Source organism: Lagenorhynchus albirostris, chromosome 16 (assembly GCF_949774975.1).
Source record: "Lagenorhynchus albirostris chromosome 16, mLagAlb1.1, whole genome shotgun sequence".
NCBI lineage: Eukaryota > Metazoa > Chordata > Mammalia > Artiodactyla > Delphinidae > Lagenorhynchus > Lagenorhynchus albirostris.
In genome coordinates this window covers 73,435,912-73,458,580 of record NC_083110.1, presented here as the reverse complement: position 1 = coordinate 73,458,580, position 22,669 = coordinate 73,435,912, and the positions used below count along the sequence as shown (strand labels likewise).

General features: G+C 47.6%; 1 protein-coding gene across 7 annotated transcripts in view; it reads right to left on the bottom strand.

Annotated features, from left to right (window-relative positions):
• Positions 1-22,669, bottom strand: part of PLPP4 (phospholipid phosphatase 4) — a 459,170-nt gene that overhangs the window by 141,937 nt on the left and 294,564 nt on the right. For all 7 annotated transcript variants that reach the window (XM_060125674.1, XM_060125667.1, XM_060125670.1 and 4 more), the window contains exon 2: positions 5,193-5,301. In XM_060125674.1, coding sequence (XP_059981657.1) covers positions 5,193-5,301 — 109 coding nt within the window. The remainder of the gene's footprint in view (positions 1-5,192; positions 5,302-22,669) is intronic.

Sequence of the window (22,669 nt, the reverse complement as noted above, 5' to 3'; positions counted from 1 at the left end):
GAACACACAACTGCTTGCAGCTACTGGGACCATGACGCTCCGATCTGGGCTGCCGTGCTACCTGGGCTGGAGTCCTGAATCAGAGTGATGAGCTTAGCCCCACAGCCTCATCTTACAGATGGGGAAACTGAGCGTGAGATCACCTTGTATCAAAGAACGTCTCGTAAACTGCTAATCAAATGTGCTACACAGCACCCACATATCAAGATAACATATAAAAGTCATTAAGCAGAGCCTGGGATGTGGCTGGTTTTGCATGATGCTCTTCCACAGGCAAGGAAGCCAGAGCTCCTGTGGAGCAAAATGAACGTGGGGAACAGACTCAGATCTAGTAGAACCAGTCTCATGCCCCAGCTCTGATATTTTCAGCTCTGTGACCTTCAGTATGTCACTTAACCTATTCACCTTTGAGTCTCAGTCTCAGTGTTCTCATCTATCAAATGGGTATAGTGATGATATACATAGCAAAGCATGGTTGCAAGGATTTAAATTCACTGAGTAGTTGTTGAATGCTTCTTATAGATCACACCCTAAGTGAAGTGTTGTAAGTCTATCACCCTATTTGAAGCTCTCAACACTCTGGGGAGGGAGGAAAGTGTTGTTAAAGCCCCCTTTTACAGATAAGGAAACTGAGGCACTGAGAGGGGAGGTGATTTTCCCAATTCACGAAGCTAGTAATTAGCAAAGCTGGGAGTGGACTGAGGCAGTCCACTCTAGAGCCCCTGCCAACTGCTCACCCACGAGGCCCAGCAGAGAGTTAGTTAGTATCCAGGAAATTCTGATTGTTGTTCCCAGGGAAACCTGCGAACAGATGACCAATGCCAGGATCCTGTAACCAGACATATGGGAATAGAGCACTTTAAGCTCCAGCCCATCTGTGCAGGGAGGTCAGGCGCAGGGAAGAGCCCCATTACTCCAGGCGCCTTGCCCGTGCCCTACAGGACCAGTGTCTCCAGCAAGGGCCCTGCCTTGTGCATCCACCAATGAAACCAACACAGGAAGTGCCGTCCATCCCGGCCATTGCTACACGCAGACAGTGGGTAAACCTGGGCACTGATACAAGGCACTGTGTGGCCAGCATGCTTCTGGGAATCTGCCAGGCATGGAGCAGTGTGTGTGCAGGGAGGGGCATGAACGTGCCAAGCACTTTTAACCACCGAAGGGGCTGAAGCCAGGGCACCTGATGTTAGGGCGCTAGCCAGAGAAGAGCTTGTCGCTGGGGTTCAACCACATCAGACAAAACAGTGGGCCCAAAGTGCCCTAATTCCCAGCATCTGACAGAAAGGTGTGCTGCGCGGTGCTTTTAACAACTCAGGACAAGCAAATGCCTGGGAAAGGCCCTGCTGTGGGCAAACAATTATAGCCCGTCACAAAGCCAAGAGTGAAGGCTTTTCAAAGGTGTCTAAAAATTAAACTATCACAAGCCAGCTTTGTCTCCTTTCCTTCCCTCCTCCCCCCAAATTAACTTTATTTCCATCTTCCTTAGAAGCATCCTATTCCAGAATAGAAACCCCTGTTATCAAATCAACACAATCTCAACGATATTCTACAGAAGTAAATCTTCTGGACATATCAGTATCATGGCCAGAGCAAAACGAGGGGCAAAGGACAGGTCTTGGGTACATATTTTTTTAAGCCAGGGAAAGAAATTGGGAAACACTTACCATGCCTTCAGTTCCCTACCTGAGTCCTGCCTGTCCTTCAAGGGCTTTCCTGTGATGCTCAACCGTCTGACTCATGTTCATGTCTGTGCCCCCACCAGACTAGAAACCACACCTTATTCAGCTTCGCGCCTCCACTACCCACCGCTGGGCTTGGCTCAAGGAAGGTGCTTCGTAACTTTCTGCTGAATGAACTACTAATTAACTTGCATGAAGTTGTCCACAATCTGCCTGGATCCCTGCCACCCTCGGCCCCCTGCAGCACACAGCACTCCAAGCAAATGCCTATTCGTGGGGCCCACGCGGCCCTGGCTCTGCTGTGTCTGTGCCTTTACACCTGCTCTTCTGTGTGTGACACACTGCACTCACCACCTGGCCACCTCACCTGAGCCCCCAAGGAGGCAGCACAGGCGAGTGGCTCCAAGGCCGTCTGCGCTCTGACTGCTGGCGTTCAGATCCTGGCCCAGCCACTGATGCTTGTAAACCTTGGATAAGCTGTTTAACCTCACGACAGTTGCATTTTCTCCACTGAAATGATGGGATAACGAAAGTGCCAACCTCAGAGGATTCTGAGAGAATTCACTAAGATGCTGCTTGTAAAACGATGAGCGCAGTGCCTGCACTCAAGAGATGCTGCCTGCGGTTGTTACTACCATGACGAGAAGGAGGAGGGCGATAATGAGCATCCCTAAAAGTTTACCTGAGCCTCTCCACCGGCTCTTTCCAGATTCCACTTTGCTGTAGAGTACCGTGTCCCCCAGGAGCCTGCAGGGGTCCAATCTGATTTGACTTCCCATCACCTGCAGCTCCTATGGCTTTCCTCACCCACATCCAGCTCCTGGGAGTGTTCTCTGGACACACAAAGACACGACTACTACAGACACACAAAGAGAGTACTGAAAAGCAACACCCGACACCAAGAGAGTCTTCCTACACCAAAAAGTAGTCTTTCAAAGATGATCTGATAACCTCCACACACTCAGAAAGGAAGCATGACCTCTTTTGCATAAGGAAGCAGCTGATGGTTGGGAACATCCAGGGAATGTTAAGTCGGGACGCAGCGTGCGAGAAAAGAGTGCTCAGCCTGCCTCTCTGGTCCACAGGAGCTCAGAGTCATCAAGGGAGACAAGCTCCTGGAATCAAACGGTCCAACCACACCCAAGTTTCATGTTGACAGATACAGTCACCTCAGCTGATGGTGCCAAGGACAGAGGAGATGCCAGCCAGGGGCTTCTTGGTGATGTCATTACTGCTCACTTAATTCCCTAACATTCTGATATTATTTTTGTGACATTTGAACAAGTAGCTCCTTTAAAACACACACACACGCGCGCACATACGCACACGCACGCGCACATGCGCAAATAGGCACAACTCCAGAGACACTGATTTCCCAAATAAAGAAACATCTGGGTTATAGCAGCTGCCTTTAAAAAACACTTTGGTTATTAGACAGTTAGCAAGTTTGCCTTTATAGTAAAACATTCTAAACAGAAGTAGAGGAGATCCCAGGATTCTGTTTATGCATTAAATAATGAAATTTGAGCTTTCTAAGGAAACCAAGCTATTTTTTAAAAACAGTGAAAATATGTTCTATTACAAATTCTTCTATAAACACCAGAAGGTTTAAAAGGATCAAAAGCAGACAAATGATGTCTTGTATTAAACTCTTAATAAAACCCAGGAGAACAAACCTAACTTATGTGGTGACAAAGCACTTTTCATCTCGTGTTACACATATTCTAAATGTATCTACTGCTTTCCTTGTGTTATTATGGAATCGTACTAAATCTTGTGACCAAATGAATGAAATTCATCAACTACTATTAACAAAACAAAAGGCTGAACTTATTTCATTAGGAGACTAGAGGGTATGAATCAGTGTTTGTGGCTGAATACCCCTCTATTCTCCGAGAATCACAGCACTGAAGAGCTCCTTTACTGCCTCCTTCTCTCCACTGCCAGCATGCAAATGTGCTCCATCCTATTTGTGTCTGCAGCCAGAATATTTGCGGGGTTTTTATCTAGCCTTCAAAACAATCCATTGTTCACAAATCTAGGACACAGCCACAAATTTCTCACAATATCCCAAATGATCATTCACTCCAAACTGGGTTTTACAGTACATGAAATGTGAAATCTTTGAAAACGGAAACAAGTGATCAACAGAAGCTTCCCCTATTAAAACCACGGAGTAAACTAGTTAGACACACACTAGTTACTTTATTTCTAGGATTTATGGAAGATTTGAGTTAGAGCAGAAATGGAAAAAAATCTGATTTTAATACTCAAGTGTAAGGTAATACCCTACTCACAAGCACCCTACTTTTTTCAATTTCCCCGATATTTACAAAAATCCAGTTTATTTTCCAGCATTAAAGTAATTATGAGAAAGCAATTAAAATAATACTGTGATACTCATGCAGTGTTCCGGGTACTCTGGGATGTTTGCAGACATAAAGATCTTTCCAATCATCACTGGTGAACAAGATTTCCTCCACAAAATCAGAGGGATTTGTTTCAAAATGCAAAAATATTCCTCATGTCCTCTATAAAAGCTCTGGAACAGTCATTTAAGTTCCCAGAGGCAAGACACACAATGGCTGCTCAATAGGAATAAGCTTCAAGCTACACGGCTGCCCATCCAGAAGCTGCCTTATTGCTCTGTAACAAGAGGCAGCTTCAATGCTTCCTCTGCTACAGAAAGGCCTGAAGGCAATTCTCCAGGAGCCAGTGAGCTCCAGCAAGGAGTCCTGGACACTCGGCTCGTGATTGCAGGGCAGCGTCCTGGCTGCGAGCAGGGCTCAGAGCTGGCTGCTCGGATGTGAGTCGTGGCTCTGCTGCTCTCTAGCTTGTGTGGCTTTGGGCAAGTTCCCTCATCTCTCTGGGATGCAGGTCTGCACCTGCAAAATTCGGGCAATAATGACATCTTCCTCACTGGGATACCGGGTGGGACTAAATGAGATAATCCTTTCTTAAGCTCTCAACCGAGGGCCCGGCACGTAGTAGAGGAAGTGTAGGCGACTGTAATCGACAAGGGGCAGAGCGAAGAGATAAAAATGTCCCAGTGTATCCACCAGCTATGTGGATGCTTGCCCATTTATCCTAGGACCAGAGATGCTGTCAGGGGTGAATTACACATAGTGGTCTCATCACTGGTCAACTGACCAGCAAAACCCAGAAAAGTGGTTACCTGAGTACAGCTAAACTGAGGTTTTTTTAAAAACAGATGGAGCAGAAAACTCTGTTCACTAGTTGCTCATCTTATTTTACTCTAAGTATTCGGAAAGAGTCGGGTTTAGCTCAGGTAAGCAGGGCCCTTCTTTTCCAAAGTGTCGGGCAATTGCTTCTCACATGACCAAGCGGCGACCATCCTGATCTGGAACTGAATTTTAATTTGATGGGCAGCTCGCCTCTTTTCTTTTCAGGCTGCTTGCCATCACCAGCAGGGGTTGAAAATGCAGAAATGAAAAGCCATTTGGTTCATACTTGGGAGAGCGGTCAAATCAGCCATGAAATCATGGTACTTACGAACATGAGGCGGGTAGGTATGTTGTCTGACTGCACCAAAGGGTTTTTATAGAGCCAGATCTCCTCCGGCTGGATGACTCTCTGGAATGGATCCAAGAACTCCGTAAAACTGAAACGAAACAGAGAAAGAGGTGTGAGGGCTGAGCGCTGGAGACGGTGGGCCCTGCACGCGCTCAGGCGGACGATCCGGCCTCTGGGCAGCGGGGGGCGGGGGGGGGACAGGCTGCCCGGCTGGTGGCTCTCGGCCAGTTTCAACCGGGGAAAGATGGAGGTAGTTACCAAGACTGTAGAATCTTCTGTCACCACCGGCCAGCTAAGACTAATTGTGGGCATGAGAGAACGGCTGTGAGGCTGACATACAAAGACTCTAGAAACTTGGGGATCCAAAGTGAACTGGGAGTCAAAGTCCAGAATGGTGGCTCAGACTGGGGCAAGGCCAGGCCAGCAGCACAGTCTCTGGGAACGAAATGGACTTGAGTTGGAACAAAGGTGAGGGAGCAGCAGGCAGGACCAGAGGAAGAACCAGCGGTGTTCTTCCCTCCACGTTCCCCCAGACGGCACCCTGCCACCATCAGCACCACCAGGAGGCAGACTGAGCTTCAAGAGAAGACAGAAGGTAGAGACAGGAGAGAAACACAGAGGAGAGGAAAGAAGGAAGGGAGGGGGGGATGCGGTACATTCTGGGGCTGCTACCAGGAAACTGGTGGCTCTAAACAGCCACCTCCTCATCTCGCCGCCTCCCGACCCCTCAAACATCCTGGGAGCCCAACACATCCAGGCGGATGAAAAGAACTACCACCAAGAGAAAACCTGGGGGGAAGAACAGAGACTGCAGGTTTGCTTTGTCAGCTCTTGGCCATGAGGCCGCCTCCCAGCTCTCCAGCTCAGCTCTTCACCTGGTGAATTCAGTTCAGAATGGCTTGAGATGTGGCCGGAAGGAGAACAGGGGCCAGGTGACTCAGGGCTTGAGTGCCAGGCTAAGGAATTTGGCTTTTGAACCAATGATGAATTGGTTCTACTGAGAAGTGTAGAATGAGAATTGGTTCTACTGAGAATTGGTTCTACTGAGAAGTGTAGAATGAAACTCCCCATTCCAGATAGCGGCGAAGATGGGGAACTGCAGCAGAACAGAGAAGGGAAGGCAGAGAGAGTTAGGAGGTTACGGCAGCTGTCCCAGCAAGAGACTGCTGCAGGGTGAAGGAAAGGGCAGGACAGAATGGAAGAACGTGCACATGGGAGGTGGGTGGTCAAAGCAGATTCCAAGGGCTCTGGCTTGGGCTTCCAGGAAAAGCGGTACCATCACCAGGATGGGGAGGACGCGGAGGTCAGCTGTCCTCTCGTCTAGGGAACCACACCCAGGTGACCAACAGTCTGGGTTTGCCCAGGACTCTCCTGGCTTCAGCACTGAAAGTCTTGTGTCCCCGGAAAAGCCCGTCTTAGGAAAAACCTAGATGGTGGGTCATCTTAAAGCCATCCCAGCCCTGGGACAGAATCAGGGGTCTCACAGCCTTGGTTTCTACCCTAGACTTGGGCCTTTGTATGATCATGATTTGTTTGTATGTCCAGCTGCACTGGGAGGGTGCAGAGGCTGGGGGTCACTCCAGGGCTGTGCCCTCAGAGCCCAGTGACTGCAGAATCTGATGTCTGTTCAGGACTCTGAACAGCTGCCGCAGAAAACACCCTCAGTCTGATCAGCCTCACACTGAATCCTATCACGTACCTACAAGAGACCTAAAATTCAACCTGTCTTTTGTGTCCCTCTATACATATCCCTCCCTCTTTCTCTGTCTCTCTCTCTTCCTCTCCTCCCCTCCCTCTCCCCCCAGTGGAGGTTTTAAGTCCTAAAACTCTGTCCCTCCGTCCGTGTATTTATGTAATTTCAAGAAGAAAGCAGTGCCGGCCCCTGACTGTTTTGTTCAGCACTGTGTCCAGAACATTTCTACTGCAGGATCTTACTGCAAGTGCCCTGAGATCCCGTCATTGATGTGTAAGATAACTTCTGCTAACGGCCCTCCAAGCCTCCTCCAAAGTGAGACACGGGGGAGCATGCCGTCTGGGCGCTGGGAAACCTGCTCTCTGCCCCAGCTCTGCCATTAAGCTGTTCTGGGCTTCAGAACAAGCCACTTCTCCTCACTGGGCCTCAGTGCCCTCACCTGCAACACGGGAGGTTGGGCTAAGCCAGAGGTGACAAATGGAGATGGGTCAGCACCACTGGAGACACCCTACCCCAGACCTACAGTCTTGGTATGGACTGGGCCTGATATGTGGATCTTAAAACACTCCCCAGGTGACCCTGAAGGGCCCAGCACTGAACAGAATGATCCCTAAGGGTCCTGAGCCCTTGTCCTTAAGGAAAGGAGACTTAGAGATTTAGCTCTCCACGTTAACAATTCTTCCATCTGCTGCAGGATAGGCTATGGTGTCAGGTCCATCCACGTTCAAACTCCAGCTCCAGCTGTGTGGCTCTTAGTGAGTTCCTTAACATCTCTGAGCCTCAGTCGTCCCATCTATAAAATGGGCACTCCTTAAAGTGTGGGAGTAAAAATAAAATGAAAGAATATAAAGTACCTAACAGAGCATGAACAGAAAGCAGCATTTTATCACCCTTATCATTTTACTCTTGCCTCCATCTGCAAGTTTTTACTAGACAGTTTTCAGGCTTTCTTTTGGGGGGGTGGGGGGATTCATTTTGTAACAACCTACTCACTGCGCCCCAGTGTTTTTAAAACATTTTAAATATAACTAAGGAAAAAGAATTTTGTTTTAGAGTTGTTTTTGAGAATATACTTGTAAAAACCAAAGCTTCCAGAACACTCCAGTTACTCTGGCTGTATAGCAAATTACCCCAAAACTTAATGTCTGAAACCAACCATTTTGTTTTGCTCATGTTTCTGTGGATCAGAAAACTGAGAAGGGTCCAGCTAGGCAGAGTTCACTGAGAATCTCTCATGTGGTCACAGCAGTTAGATGTCAGCTGGGGCTGCATCACCTGCAGGCTTGAGCGGGCTGGACATCAGGATGGCCTGTCACGTGGCCACCGTGGGTGCCGGCTGTTGGCCAGGAGCTCAGCTGGGGCTGCCGCCTGGAGCACCTCACATACTTCTCCAGCACCGCAGTCTCAGCATAGTCAGAATTCTTCATTCTGCTGGCTTCATCCATATTGCGGCTTCCAAGAGGACCAAGCAGAAGCTGAATGGCTTTTCTGACCCAGCCTCCAAAGTCTTGTGGCATCACTGGGTTACATAAGGTCAGCCCAGATTCAAGAGAGGGGACCCGACTCTACCTCTTGGCAGGGGTGTGGCAAAGTCCGCATTACAGAAAAGCAGGTAAGGGCTTCCCTGGAGGCGCAGTGGTTGAGAGTCCGCCTGCCGATGCAGGGGACACGGGTTCGTGCCCCGGTCCGGGAGGATCCCACATGCCGCGAAGCGGCTGGGCCCGTGAGCCATGGCCGCTGAGCCTGCGCGTCCGGAGCCTGTGCTCCACAACGGGAGAGGCCACAGCAGTGAGAGGCCTGCGTACCGCAAAAAAAAAATAAAATAATAATAGAAAAGCAGGTAAGATGAGAGAGATGGCTGCAGCCACCTTCCATATACAATCTGCCACCCACAGGCTGTCATCGCTGTAACGGTCCTGCAGCTCCCACTCTCAGAGACCCCCGAGCCTTGATTCCTGTGCCCCCCACAGCTGGCCGCAGGGACAGGGAGCCGGCACACGCTGAGCACTGCCCTTCCTCACCTCCTTTGTCTCCCCAGGGACACTATCCCCGTGGCCATTTTTTAAAGCCTCGCGCACCCAGCCTTTTGCACGATTCCTCACCCCCACCCTGAGTGGCTGCAGCCAGAACACATCTGTGAAGCCAATTATATCCTTTGGGAGCAGCAGTGCCAAGAAAGATAGATGTCCCCTGTCCAGCCATGCACCAGCCACAGGCGTCAGCTTCTGAGAATCCAGGGAGTGAGGCAGCTACGCAGAGGACATGGGTCTCAAAGTGCAAACAGGAGCAGAGGTGGACGTGCGGTGGAATGGAAAGCTCTGGAAGGTGTGTTCCTAAGAGAGGGCATGCCAGGCCTGGAAACATCCTTCCACGAGCTCTTTGTAAAGTGATTTGGAAACAAGGAAACGGAAACCCCGCTTCCACATGAGTAGTTGAGGCACGGGCTCTAACTGCCTGCTCGGCAGGCCTCACTACACACTGAGGGCCCCCCAGCAGCAGCATGTGCGATCAGGCCTTCCCGAATGTTAATGTGCCCGGGAACCACTTGGGGGTCCGGTGAGTGAAGATACGGCAGGTCCAGGGATGGGACTGAGGGCTGGCACCCCAACAAGCTTCCCGCTGATGCTGACGCTGCTGGTCTGTGGATCAAACCTGGAGTCGCCAGAGGCCAGGGCAGCAGCATAACCTAGGAGGGAGCTTGTGAAAAATGCAGAATCTTGTGCCCCAGCCGGGATCTACTGACTCAGAATCTTCATTTTTAACGAGATTGGTGTGAGTGCTACAGCTGGAGACGCAGGGCTCTCGGGGAAAGCCAGCGCTTCCCGACTTCGGCCATTTAAGAACCAAACTGGCCGGTGTGGCCTGATCCGCCCTCCACCTGTACTGTGATTTTTCTTCAGACTTTGTAAACTAAAATGAGGTTATTCTAGAAGAAACTTCATGACACTGCTGAATTATGAAATCAGGATTCCCTCTATAAACAGCTGGTAAACGTCAGAATAAATACAATGAAAACAAAAGCATGCTCTTAAATTTTACCTTGATGCTTTTGCCTCTGGGTGGAGGCCTGCCTTCCCTGTGAGGGTCAACAAGACCTTCCGTGATGGAAGGAGAGGAGGCGGGGCGCATGCGCCCCCTCCGTGGTGTCGAGTCAGGTGGATCACATCCATGTGTAATCTAAATCCACCTTGCAAAGCCCCTACAATCCCCTCCAGCACCACTTGTGTCACAGGAAAGGCAGAAAAAAGATGAAAAACAAAGGTGACAACTCAAAAGCACAGCAATCTGGGGCCATTCGGTAGAGAAGAAAATAGCCCCACTGGTCTTAGTAATGCCTGCAAGCATCAGCATACCCCAGGCCAGGATAATGACCAATGTCCTTGAGTTTTCAAGAAAAGGATGAAGAAAGTGTAGCAACTCTTTGACCACTGTGAGGTGTGTAAAACCACTTTGCTTACTTTCATTTCCAATAAATTCAATGCAGAGAAAAACATCTCAATGCCCAGAAGGAGTCTGACAGATCCACGGATGCAGAGTTCCTCATAGTCTGAGGCTGAGAATCAAAACTGTCCTCACTGTGAATGGCATTTCTGCGTCACTGCAGAGACTCATGGAAAAAAGGAGATTTGGTGTGACGATCAGTACTCCAATGATGTGGCTAACAGGCCCAGTTATCCATTTTCACTCCTGACAGGCTGAACAGCAGAGAAGACTCCTAAGACTTGGTCAGACTTGACAACCAAAAGTAAACAGAAAGGAAGAGCTCTATGTGAGAAGGAAATCTAACAGGTCAGAAAGTATCATTTATTAATTGTTCCAAAGAACAGATGCTAGTTAATGAGACCACACAGGTGTGAAAGCAGTGTTTTCTCCACTGTTACTGATAAACTCTGATTCAGCAGCCAGGGCCAGTCCAGCCTCAAAATAACTGACTTCTTCCCCCAGGCAGAAGGCTAAAGGAGAAGTAAAGCCACCGCCAAGCAGATAAAAACATCCTGGTGTTCTCAAGTAGGCAGCCAGTTACTCCTGCTCCCCAAATCACAAACACACGGCCTGTCGCCCTTCTGTGGCCCCCTAAACCTCACCAAGGAGAAGTGGATGCAATTCCACTGTCACACACTGCACCATGGGAGGCTCTCCAGGCCCAGCCGGGCATCAAATAAAAACATCACTTTGCCCCTTGGAGGACCCCCAGACCAGGGCCAGCTAGATTTAGAGTGGTGACAGATACACACCACGCTCACACACGCTCGCAAACACACATACACATGCGCACACACACACTCTCTCCTGGTGGCTGGTCCTGTTTGCATAGCTCACCCTGCCCTTAAGCAGCCTAGGATACATGTCTGCTTATAGAGGAAGGGGCGCAGTAGGGACAGACAGCGGACTTCCATTTTTGCCTATTGCTTATTCACTCAACAAACATTTACTGAGTGCCTGTGATGTACCAGGCACCGTCCTGTGAACCCTGGTGTATAGAACACATACAGTCCCACTCTCCTGGAGATTACAGTCAAGAGTTGCTAAGTGCCACCTGATTGAGGAATGAGATGTCAAGGTCTTTAGTTACAGGTATCAGAACTCTGACTACACAGTAGCTCGCCACCCCACTCTACTTTGGGGGGCCTCACTAGTTAGACCCATGAGATGGCCTCCAACCTGGAACTGCATGTGAGGACCCTGGGCCCCTAGGGATGTTCCAGGGTGTGAATCTGTTACTGTCCACCTGCTGAATGTAGCAAGGGATTCGGCCCAAATCTGGGAACCCAGAGGAATGGCCACTCTTGACATCACAGTATCAGGAACAGCAAGTCCCTGAACAAGCGACCACGATGCTACTGCCCCCTGTGCCTCTTCTGACTCAAAGTCAAGTTCTCAAAGCCGCAGGGTCTCCCCATTAACTAAAGGATAACGGATTCCATAGATTTGTCAATGACCTTTAACTCACGTACCTTGATAATATGCTTCTTTCAAGACAGGTTAACATTTCTGTCACATACTAGACTCAGATTTCAACATCCCTTCCCCCAACCATAAAAAACACAAGATCGTATGGGAATATGAACTTAATCAGACCTTTAACTTGGTTCAAATCTCTGATTCGGCATTTGCCAGCTGGATGACTTGAAAAAAGTCACTTAACCTCTCTGAGATTTAAGATCTCCCTCCTCGTATCCCAGGATGGCTGTACCTCCCAGGGCAGTAATAATACTGCTATCGTCAGCAGTAATAAATGTTAGGATTTGGCACAGCACCTGGGGCACCAAAGGGCTCAGCCAAAGGTGGCCGCTGTTCTTGCAAACATGAACAAGAAGAAGGATGCTGAGGACATGATGACCGGCTCTAAGAAGCTCTCCCCTCCCCCATTCTGCCCCACCCAGGGCAGTGAGGTTGCATGCTGCAGGAAGGAGACTGAACAGCACAGGTGAATGTCAACAACTACCGCATCCTTTAGCCATTCTATGAGGAAACAATGGCCCAGAAGGTCACTTTTGAACCTTGCGAGATCCGACTGAGGAAAAAACATGATACGCTTTCCAGGCGACAGCAAAAAGCAAAGCATGTTTCTTAATTGCACTATCGACTTTTCCTCTCTAGTGGGCCTCTCTTATGCAAGAGGGAAAACACTTACAAACGGTCAGCAGAACAGGCAGGGAGCTCCACAGGCAGGGAGGAGGCGTTGGGATTTTCCATTAGTCCTGGGGACAGGCCACTGAAAGAATATACTGATGGATTATCTCTGTGAGCCAGTAAACCGGAGACCAGCCACCGGACAGGACTTACCCTGGGTCGGGGAGCTTGGCCACCCCCAAAGACAAGGGTAACGATTATAATAATAACAATTTATCACAGTTATATTATAATAATAGATACTTATCACGTTTGGAGCCGTCTTGTGCCAAGTGCTTGACTTGGTGCTTTCCAACATTACTTTGTTTAATCTTCATAAGAACCCCATGAGGTAGAAATTACTGTTACAGTATTCCCATTTTAGAGATGAGGGCACTGAGGCTACAAGACATAGGGTGTCTTACCTAAGTCTGCACAGCTCTATGGGCTATAGAATGTCCACTGTTCCATGTCCTCCTCAGCGCACAGTCTGGAATTCTAAGGAGGTCAAGGAACATGTGCGCACATGCACGCATGCGCGCACACACACACACCACCAATGTAATGGCATCTGCAATTATTTTATTAAGAGATATAATTTTCCACAATTAGAAATACAGCCTCACTGTTGGGAAAATGCAACATGTCGATCTCAATTCTCATGCAGTGTGAACGACTGAGATCAGATTCTTGCAGAGAGCAGTTCGCTGTTTGTTGTGAAAGAGAAAAGGAAAGAATAACACACTGGGAAGGAGGTGGAAAGAGAGATGAAGACCCCCAAGAAACCGCTCCCACCACCTCCCTCCTCCCTGTCATTCAGAAAAGCAGGTTCCCGGCAGCAGTAGACTTAATCAAAGCAACCTGCCCTTCACCTGGATGGAGGAGAATTGCATCCAGGAGACCAGCCGTGGACCAGAAAAGGAGCATCTCCCAGAGTCACCAGCACCCTCTTGGGATGGTCCCTCTCGCTCTTGCACAATAAATGAAAAGACTGGGGCTTAGCAAGTGTAACTGCCCACCGAGGCGGAGCCTGGATTCATCCTCCTCCTCTCACTCTAGATCTCACGTCATTTTCAATTGTGTGGGCGCAGACTCCCGAGGGCAGCCTGGAGGAGCTTTCCAATCATCCCTTCCAGCTGTGGGACCTTGGTCAAGGCACTTCGCCTCCTGGACCTAAGTTTCCTCATCTATGAAGTGGTGCTGATAACAGCACCTGCCTCAGAGGGTTGGTATGACCAGATGAATGACTAAGAGGAAATGCTGAGGGGGGTGCCTGCATGGAGAGAGTATACTGTAGGTGCGTTGTTGTACTACAGCGAAAAGCCGAAAATTAAGGCCTGATATGATGTCCTCCCTTGACATCTGAAACCACAAAGGCTTCGAATGTCCTAACCACAAGTTCCTTCCCACTCAGCTCCCTCAGCCAAACAACCCTGCTTATCAAGGGGGCCAGTTACAGTACCTGCTTATCCCCAAGCAGCAGGTTTCAGTCCGCTGCCAGCCCGTGGACTTATTCTAACAAGTCAATCACATCCTCCTACAGGAAGCAGTGGGCACCCCACCCCCTTGATACTACAAAGCCTGCCTCCCATTGCCCCCGGCTGTTTAGTGTGCTCCTGTGTGACCCTGTGTGACATGCAGTGGGCTGTGAATCTGTTACTAATAAACTGCTTTCAGCCTCATGTGTCCAGTGTTGGCTGTCATGAACGGTCAGGATCCCCATAACTCAACTCCAGGGCAGGAATCCCTCCCTTGCCAAGGGGGCAAATAAGAGGTGATTAAAACAGGTACTCCTCAGCTATGCCCTCCTAAATATGATGGGGTGGGATGGGGTAAGTGGTGGGACAGTGGAAACGTGTGGGCCAAGCCTGGAGATGTCCCCCATCTATCCAGTGCCCAGGAAAGAAGAGAGAGGACCAGGAACAGGCTGCATGGATAACGCAAAGCTACTGACTCAGAGATGCTCTGCTCACACCAACTCTTCTTCAGCTTTTAGAAAAATGCCACTAACCTGCACACTCTACCTGTGGTCAGCAGTGCTGGGACCACAGACCCCTGTGGACCACTGACACAGGCTATATGGAGCGCACGGCATCCCCATGAAGCATTCTTCCAGACACGTATACTCTGAACCTAATCAGAACTTTGGGCTCAGCTGCCAGCTTGTCGGAAATACAGGGGCAAAGGAACAGACAAGCCCAGAAATAAAGCTGTAATGTTCCAGGTGACAAGAACTGGAAGAGATAAGACAACCAAGTGCAACCGCTGTGCTCTGACTGGATCTTAGGTCAAAAAAAAATGTTTTTTCAACTATTTAAAAGAAACTTTGAGGATGACTCGGGCAATTTTGGAACTGGAGAATGAGCTGCATATTAGGTGACAGTAAGGGAATGTTACAGTTTCCTTCAATGTGGTCAAAAATGTGGCAGAATATTTTTGGAGAAGGAGCTGAAACATTCAGGGTATTTAGGATCATGATTGTCAGCAACTTACTTTCAAATAGTTCAGAAAATTATACACAGAAACATAAATACAGAGATGAAGCAAATAGGAGAAAACGTTAAGTGCTTAATCTAGGTGGAGCATACGGGGAATTGTTTTGCTCTCTCAATTTTTCTGTATATTTAAAATTTTCCAGGATAAAATATTGGCATAGTGAGGTCCTGGAGCAGGACCCTGAGTGGGGGAAACAGCACAGAAGGTAGTGTTGCCGTGAAAGTGCAATGGTAGCATCCAGAGCTGTGGAGTGAAAAGCCTATCTTCTACCCTTGCCACTTACTAGCTCTGACCTTGGGCTAGTGCCATCTCCGCTCTGAGCCCTCGCTGCCTCCTCGGGGAATGGAGATAACCATACCACCTGCCTGGAGGGCCATGATGAGGAATGAATGTGGGGACTCAGCATGGACTCAGCATGAGACGGGGCTGCTCTCTGCTCAGTTGTCACCTCCCCCAGGAGTCATCGCCAACAGCAGTGGCATATTCAAAACTACTGCTTCACAGAAGAAGCAGAACACATTCGGACATGCCTGCGATGGAGCACAGGCACAGGTGGAAGCTTAGTTTGCAGAAGTACAATGTTCAGAAACCATATGCTTCACCCCAGAAGTCCAAACACTTCTACCGAGGGTGCCTTCCCTTCAGAAGGAAGCAACAGAAGACTGGAAATGTTTTTACTGCCTGCACTCACACAGAAAATCCTGTTCTACATAAACTCAAGCTGCAAAAGCTAACACGTCGGGGCCAGCTGGGGCTTCGTGACCTGGGGCAAGCTGCTGAATCCCCTTCCACATCTATAAAATGGGCAGAACACCCTGCTGGGATGTAGTGAGAATTCGGTATCGTCATCAGGGCCCACAAGAAGCACTCAACAACTGGCACTGACACGGTCATCGCTGAAAAACTCCAAATTAAAAGAAATCATTCCTAAAATACTTGCACACCGAGTAACCATGTATGGACCTTATTTGGATCCTGATTCGAAGAAATCAGCGTTAATTTTATTGGGTGTTACAAATGGTATTGTGGTTTGGGAGGGGGGCAGGCAATTGAAGGTTTTGCTTATCTTATTTTATTTTTTAGTTCTCACTGGTTGAAGTTACTTTTTGAAGTATTTAGATGTGAAATGATGCCATATTTGGAATTTGCTTTAAAATACTCCACAAAAAGACCAAAAGACAGGGACAGTGGAGGAAAACAAATGAAACAAAAGTGCTGATAACTGGTGGACAGTGTTGTAAAATTCCACAACAAAAAGGATTTTTTTTTTCTAATGACTTCACTCATTGGCTATAAAGACACCTACAAAATTGTGTCTTACCAGCCAAAGCAACTGATACTCTTGAAAAGTACTATTAGCTTTGAATGGATTTCAGTAAAGTGTGACAATGGGAAGATTAATGCAAAAAAAACAGAAAGAAGAAAGGAGAGAAATGGAGCAGTCTTCAAAAAGCCACATACCTGGACATACCTGGAAACCCTCAGGTTAAAGGTGCCCCAGAGCCTGGGGTGATGAGAAGCCCTCTCCCTGGCTCAGATGCTGCCTTGGAAAGCAGGTGCCTAATAAGTAGGATAATGAAGGGCCTGTGGAAATGAGCCCTGCAGTGGCCGGTGACTAGGGGCAGAGCCAGGCCACTGAGTCTGGGATTCAGAGAAACCTGGCTGCCAGGACTTCTTGGAGCCCAGATCCCCAGCCCAGCACAAGCTCCTCATCTCCCAGCAGGGCCAGCGACACAAAGCCATCCAGGACTGAATACTCTGGGCCAGACACCCTTCCCATTGGAAAATGATGTTTGGTGCAGAAACCACTGTGCTGTATCTGAGCCACAGGCAAATAAAAGCCACTCCAAAGAAAAAACTAGTAAAAGATGCAAGTGGGAGGAAAGTGTATAATTTCTTTGCTAAGAGACCTCAGTCTCCAATTAATCTTCGACTCTACAATGCCCAGTGAACCGTTCATTCCTGGATTAATTAGGAGTCTTTAGGAATTTAGCCAGAGCGTAAAGCACTCTGGAACGTTCTACATCCCCATCCCCAGACCAGGTCACAGCAAGATATCCCAGGACACACCACTGAGCAGAGAACTGCGGCAGAAGAAATGCCCCTCAACACTCAGTGCAAAACACAGTGAAGACAGAACTTAAATTTTAAGAGGCTTCGGAGCTGTAATTTTAATTAAAATACACCAGCCAGGGCTTCCCTGGTGGCGCAGTGGTTGAGAGTCCGCCTGCCAATGCAGGGGACACGGGCTCGTGCCCCGGTCCGGGAGGATCCCACATGCCGCGGAGCGGTTGGGTCCGTGAGCCATGGCCACTGAGCCTGCGCGTCCGGAGCCTGTGCTCCGCAACGGGAGAGGCCACAACAGTGAGAGGCCCGCGTACCGCAAAAAATAAATAAATAAATAAATAAAAAATACACCAGCCAGAGAGCACTTGTTTCTAAACAGGAGACTGTGATATGTCTTTGAGATTTCCCCTCCCTTATAACCTCATCTGATTTCCCCTGGTGTCCATTACCAACAGCGAAGGGCAGCATCGGGCCTTTCTTACCTGAGTCCTTTGCAGAAAGCAGCCAAGTCCTGACCTGGACTAAGCCCCTGACCTTCTCTCCACGACCAATTTTCCCCGGTGGAGGGATAAGGTCATGTTCTCCTAAAACGGTCTTCAGTGAGGCTGGCAGGCGAGAGGAGGCTGATGCGTGAGACGGAACAGCCATGATCAAAGGGCTGAGGGCCAGGGACAGTAGTGCTCAGATGAGAAGCTGATGGCAGGGCCCAGGTCAGCACTGAGACCAGGAATGGCCAGGCCTGTGGTTTTTAAGCAGATAAAGCCTCATTTCTGCCCCCAAAGTCTGTTGCTGATGGTGAGCATCACTAAGTGTTTTCGTAGCCACTTGCCCTGCAAACCCTGAGCTCCTCAGTACAGAGTCACATTGAGCCAGGGGCCTGTGGACATGGGCCTGACCTTGGACAGCTGGAGACACCCCCATGCTGGCGTCTGTGGCCCCAACAATGGCCAGCTCCTGAGTCAAGGACCAAGCCACGGCTTCCCCTTGGTATAACCGGGCTCTATGGCTGGGGTGAAGCTGCTCACTCGAAATCTTCCTAAGAAAGGGATGAAGATAACCAGGTCCTCATCACAGCTGAAAAGATACAGCAGCACGAGGCAGAGTAAGAGCCACAGTGGAACATCAGTTCCAAGAGGCACCCTGGATTCTTGTCTACATTTTATCAGAGCTGTATTCTCAGGGCTTAGAACAGCACCTGGTATGTAGTAGGTGCTCAATAAATATTTGTTGAACAAAGGAAACCATCAACAAAACAAAAAGGGAACCTACCGAATGGGACAAAATATTTGTAAACAGTATGAACAATAAGGAGTTAATATCCAAAATATATAAATAGCTCACATAACTCAATATCAAAAACAAACAAAAAAAAAAACAATTAAAAAATAACCAGAAGACCTGAATAGGTAGTTTTTCCAAAAAAGATATACCAACAGAAGACAGCCAACAGACACATGTAAAGATGCTCACAATCACTAATCATAGAGAAATGCAAATCAAAACCACAATGAGGTATCACCTCACACCTGTCAGAATGGCCATCATCAAAAAGTCTACAAATAACAAATGTTGGCAAGGATCCGGGGAAAAGGAAGCCTTAGTACACTGTTGGTAGGATTGTAAATTGGTGCAGCCACTAAGGAAAACAGTATGGAGCCTCCTCAAAAAAGCAGAACTACCATATGACCCAGCAATTTCACTCCTGGATATATATCCAGAGACAATGAAAGCACTAATTCATAACGATACATGCACCCCAATGTTCACAGCAGCATTACTTACAATAGCCAAGATGTGGAAGCAACCTAAGTTGCTTGTAAGTTGTCTGTAATTATAGGAAAGTCACTTGCCCTTCAATGTTGTTACTTCTTTATAGGTAAAATGGAAATTCAATCACTTATTCATCCATTCATTTGCAGTTACAGCAAGGGAGTTAAATGAAAAGAGCAGATTCTGAAAGAACTTCCTTGGGCCTGAGCTTGGCCAAATCACTTTACTTCTCTGTGCCTCATCTGCAGAAGGATTATTATAAACGAGATGACCAGCACACAGAAAGCAGGCCCAACACTCATCACCCACTCCTCCTCTCATTCATTCGGCAAGCATTGACACCCCACCCATTGAGTGGGTTTTGTGAACCTGGGCTCCTGGGACACATTCTCTTGTTCTTCCATCCCTCTCCCTGCTCACATCCTCTTTCTCAAGCTCCCTTCCTTCCCTCCAGGCCCTTCATGAGTAATGTTGGCCCCGCAAGGCAAAGGCCATCAGGCAGTGGGGACCACATCTGCTCCACGGCCACGCTTGCCCCTGGCTTCTGGTCTTCCCAAATTGACATCTCCAGTCCTGAGCTCTCATTCCCCATCCTGGATTGAATCTCTAGTTGCTTATGAGCTGACAGCCACGGGTTTCCTTTTGGCTTTGGGAACCAGTCCCAGGCAGGCAGTGGCCACCAACACTGGGAGCCAGAACACCTATTTGTGGCTTAGCTGGTAAATCAACTCGAGTAAGTCTTTTCCTCATTTTTCTCATTAAGGAACTGGACTGGATAACTTCAGAGTTTCTGTCCAAATGCTGCAAATCTCCCCTCCCAAACAATGCAGAATTTAACGATTATGGCACACCTACATTCCAGCTGTGGAATTATGCACTTAACATATATTATTTCATTCAGATGTTACCACACCCTACAAGGTAATTTTTGCCTATTAAGAAACTGAGTTTAGGGCATGCAAATTAAAACCACAATTAAATATCACCTCACACCTATAAGAATGGCTATCAACAAAAAGACAGGAGGGCTTCCCTGGTGGTGCAGTGGTTGAGAGTCCGCCTGCTGATGCAGGGGACGCGGGTTCGTGCCCCGGTCTGGGAAGAGCCCACATGCCGCGGAGCGGCTGGGCCCGTGAGCCATGGCCGCTGAGCTGGCGCGTCCGGAGCCTGTGCTCCGCAACGGGAGAGGCCACAGCAGTGAGAGGCCCGCGTACCACAAAAAAAAAAAAAGGAGATAAGCGTTGGCAAGGATATGGACAAAAGGGAATCCCTGGGCACTGCTGGTGGAATGTAAATTGGTGCAACTACTATGGACAACAGTATGGAAGTTCCTCTACATCCGTGACTCTAAGGGGGGAGGGATAAATTGGGAGATTGGGACTGACATATACACACTACTATATATAAAATAGATAACTAATAAAAACCTGTTCTATAGCACAGGGAACTCTACTCAATACTCTGTAATGGCCTATATGGGAAAAGAATCTAAAATAAAAGGAGTGGATATATGTATTAACTGATTCACTTTGCTGTACACCTGAAACTAACATAACATTTGTAAATCAACTATACTCCAATAAAAATTTTTTAAAAATAAAACTGGTAAGCAAACAAACAAACAGTATGGAAGTTCCTCAAAAGATTTTTAAAAAAAGGACCACCGTGTTAACCTGCAATCTCACTCTGTGTATATACCCAAAGGAAATGAAAACAGGATATCGAAAAGATATCTGTACTCCCATGTTTCATACAGGATTATAAAGCCAAGATATGGAAACAACCCTTGTCTGTCAATGAATGGATAAAGAAGATGTGATCTATATACACAATGGAATATTATTCAACCTTGAGAAAGAGGACATTCTGCCATTCACAACAACATGGCTGGACGTTGAGGACATTAAGCTAAGTGAAATAAGTCAGACAGAGACAGACAAATGCTATATGATTTCACCTACATGTGGAATCTAAAAAAGCCAAACACATAGAAACAGAGACTAGAATGGTGGTTACCAGGGGCCAGGGAGGTGGGTGAAATGGAGAGATGTTAGTCAAAAGGTACAAACTTCCAACTATTAAGATGAATAAGTTCTGGGGCTCTAATATAGAGCATAGTGATTATAGTTAATAATACTGTATTATATACTTGAAATTTGCTAAGAGAGTAGATCTTAATTGTTCTCACCACAAAAAAGAAATATTAATTATGGGATGTGATGCAGGTATTAGCTAACGCTAATCATTTCACAATACATAAGTGTACCAAATCAACATGCTGTACACCTTAAACTTACACAATGTTATATGGCAACTGTATCTCAGTAAAGCTGAAAAAAGGAAAAAAACCTGAATTTAAAGGTTAAGTAACATTGGTAACAGGACGCTAATAGTATGCTACTAAATAAATCAACTATTGCTTCTTGCCTTAAATGACCTCCCAAAGTCCTTTATTTATTTTATCAATGGTATCATCGGGGGGTGATGGATCAAAAACGTATCAGCACCCAGTGCAACTGGTAATATTACCAACCAGAATGATCCCCTTGCAAAATACCAAAGGTGCGTCTGTATCACTCCATGCCCAGTCAGCAGAAGAGTGGGTACCTTCCCACCTGTAAGTGTAACTGCTTTGTTTAAAAACATTACAATAAAACTCCATGGCTGTCTCTGAAATATAAAAAATCAAAAGCAGAAGAGTTATACTCACCATTCTCAATGGTCAACCTGCTAGACATATGACAGAGACTTCCCTGGAATCTGCAGTCATTACTGGAAGGTCTTAACTGGCTTTCAAGATTTTGCACAGCCCTGCAAATTTGTATAATCAAGTTTGGGAAAGTGTGTAATCAAGCTGATTTATCCACAATCATCTCCCCCCTATTATCCTCCTTGTTCCCCCATTCTGCAATTACTTGCATGGAAAATTTTTATGTAATGGAGACACACAGGAGAAGGCAGCAGGTCCCTTCTGAATCCTACAGTGAGGGAGGGGCTCAGCTCTGCCCAAGGAGATTGGGTCCCTACAGGAGACGGCCCTGGGCAGGCTGACCTCAAGACAGGTAGGTTAAATCGGGATAAATGCCCAATGAGCCCTTGCTCCAAAGTGAGGGCTCCTCTCAACCTACACTCGCTTAGAAACTCACAACTACTTCCTCCAAGGGAGGACTCACCATGCCCAGTCAAGGAGTGACCACCACCAGACATGGTCCAAAGCAAGCCAAAGAGCAACAGTGAAAAATGATGTGCCCGTCGATACTTGTTACTGGCTCTGACGCCTGAACTCCCATTCTCTTCCCTATATTAACAGTAATGTAAAACAATAATATTATTTATAACATCTGGCATTCATCTACCACACACTGTTCTGGTCATTCTGAATGTACCATATGTCTTTTCAACCTCACAACCACTATGGAGTATTTCTAGTACTACCTGACCATTATACAGATGGTCAAACTGAGGCTCTCAGAGGCCACACAGTATTAGTGCAGCAAGATCTCAGAGCCTGTGCTCATATACTCAACAAGTGGTCCTGCCTGATCAAGGGAAGGGTGGAGACAGAGGGGCCATGTTCATATCAAAGCATTAGCAGATCTTTAAAAGGAACATTTGGGAAGAAGCAAAAAAAAAGTTTGAAAAACTGAAAGAAAGCCACTGACAGATGGAAGTTGGTGCAATCATCCTGATTTGAGGCTGTTGGCAGCACCAGTTGGATCTATGGAGGGCATGAGAAGTCCACAGACGGAGGCCCTGGTCTTAACTGGGCCACCAAGTGCCTTGTGACCTTGGTTTTTCCATTTGTAAAATGCTTGAA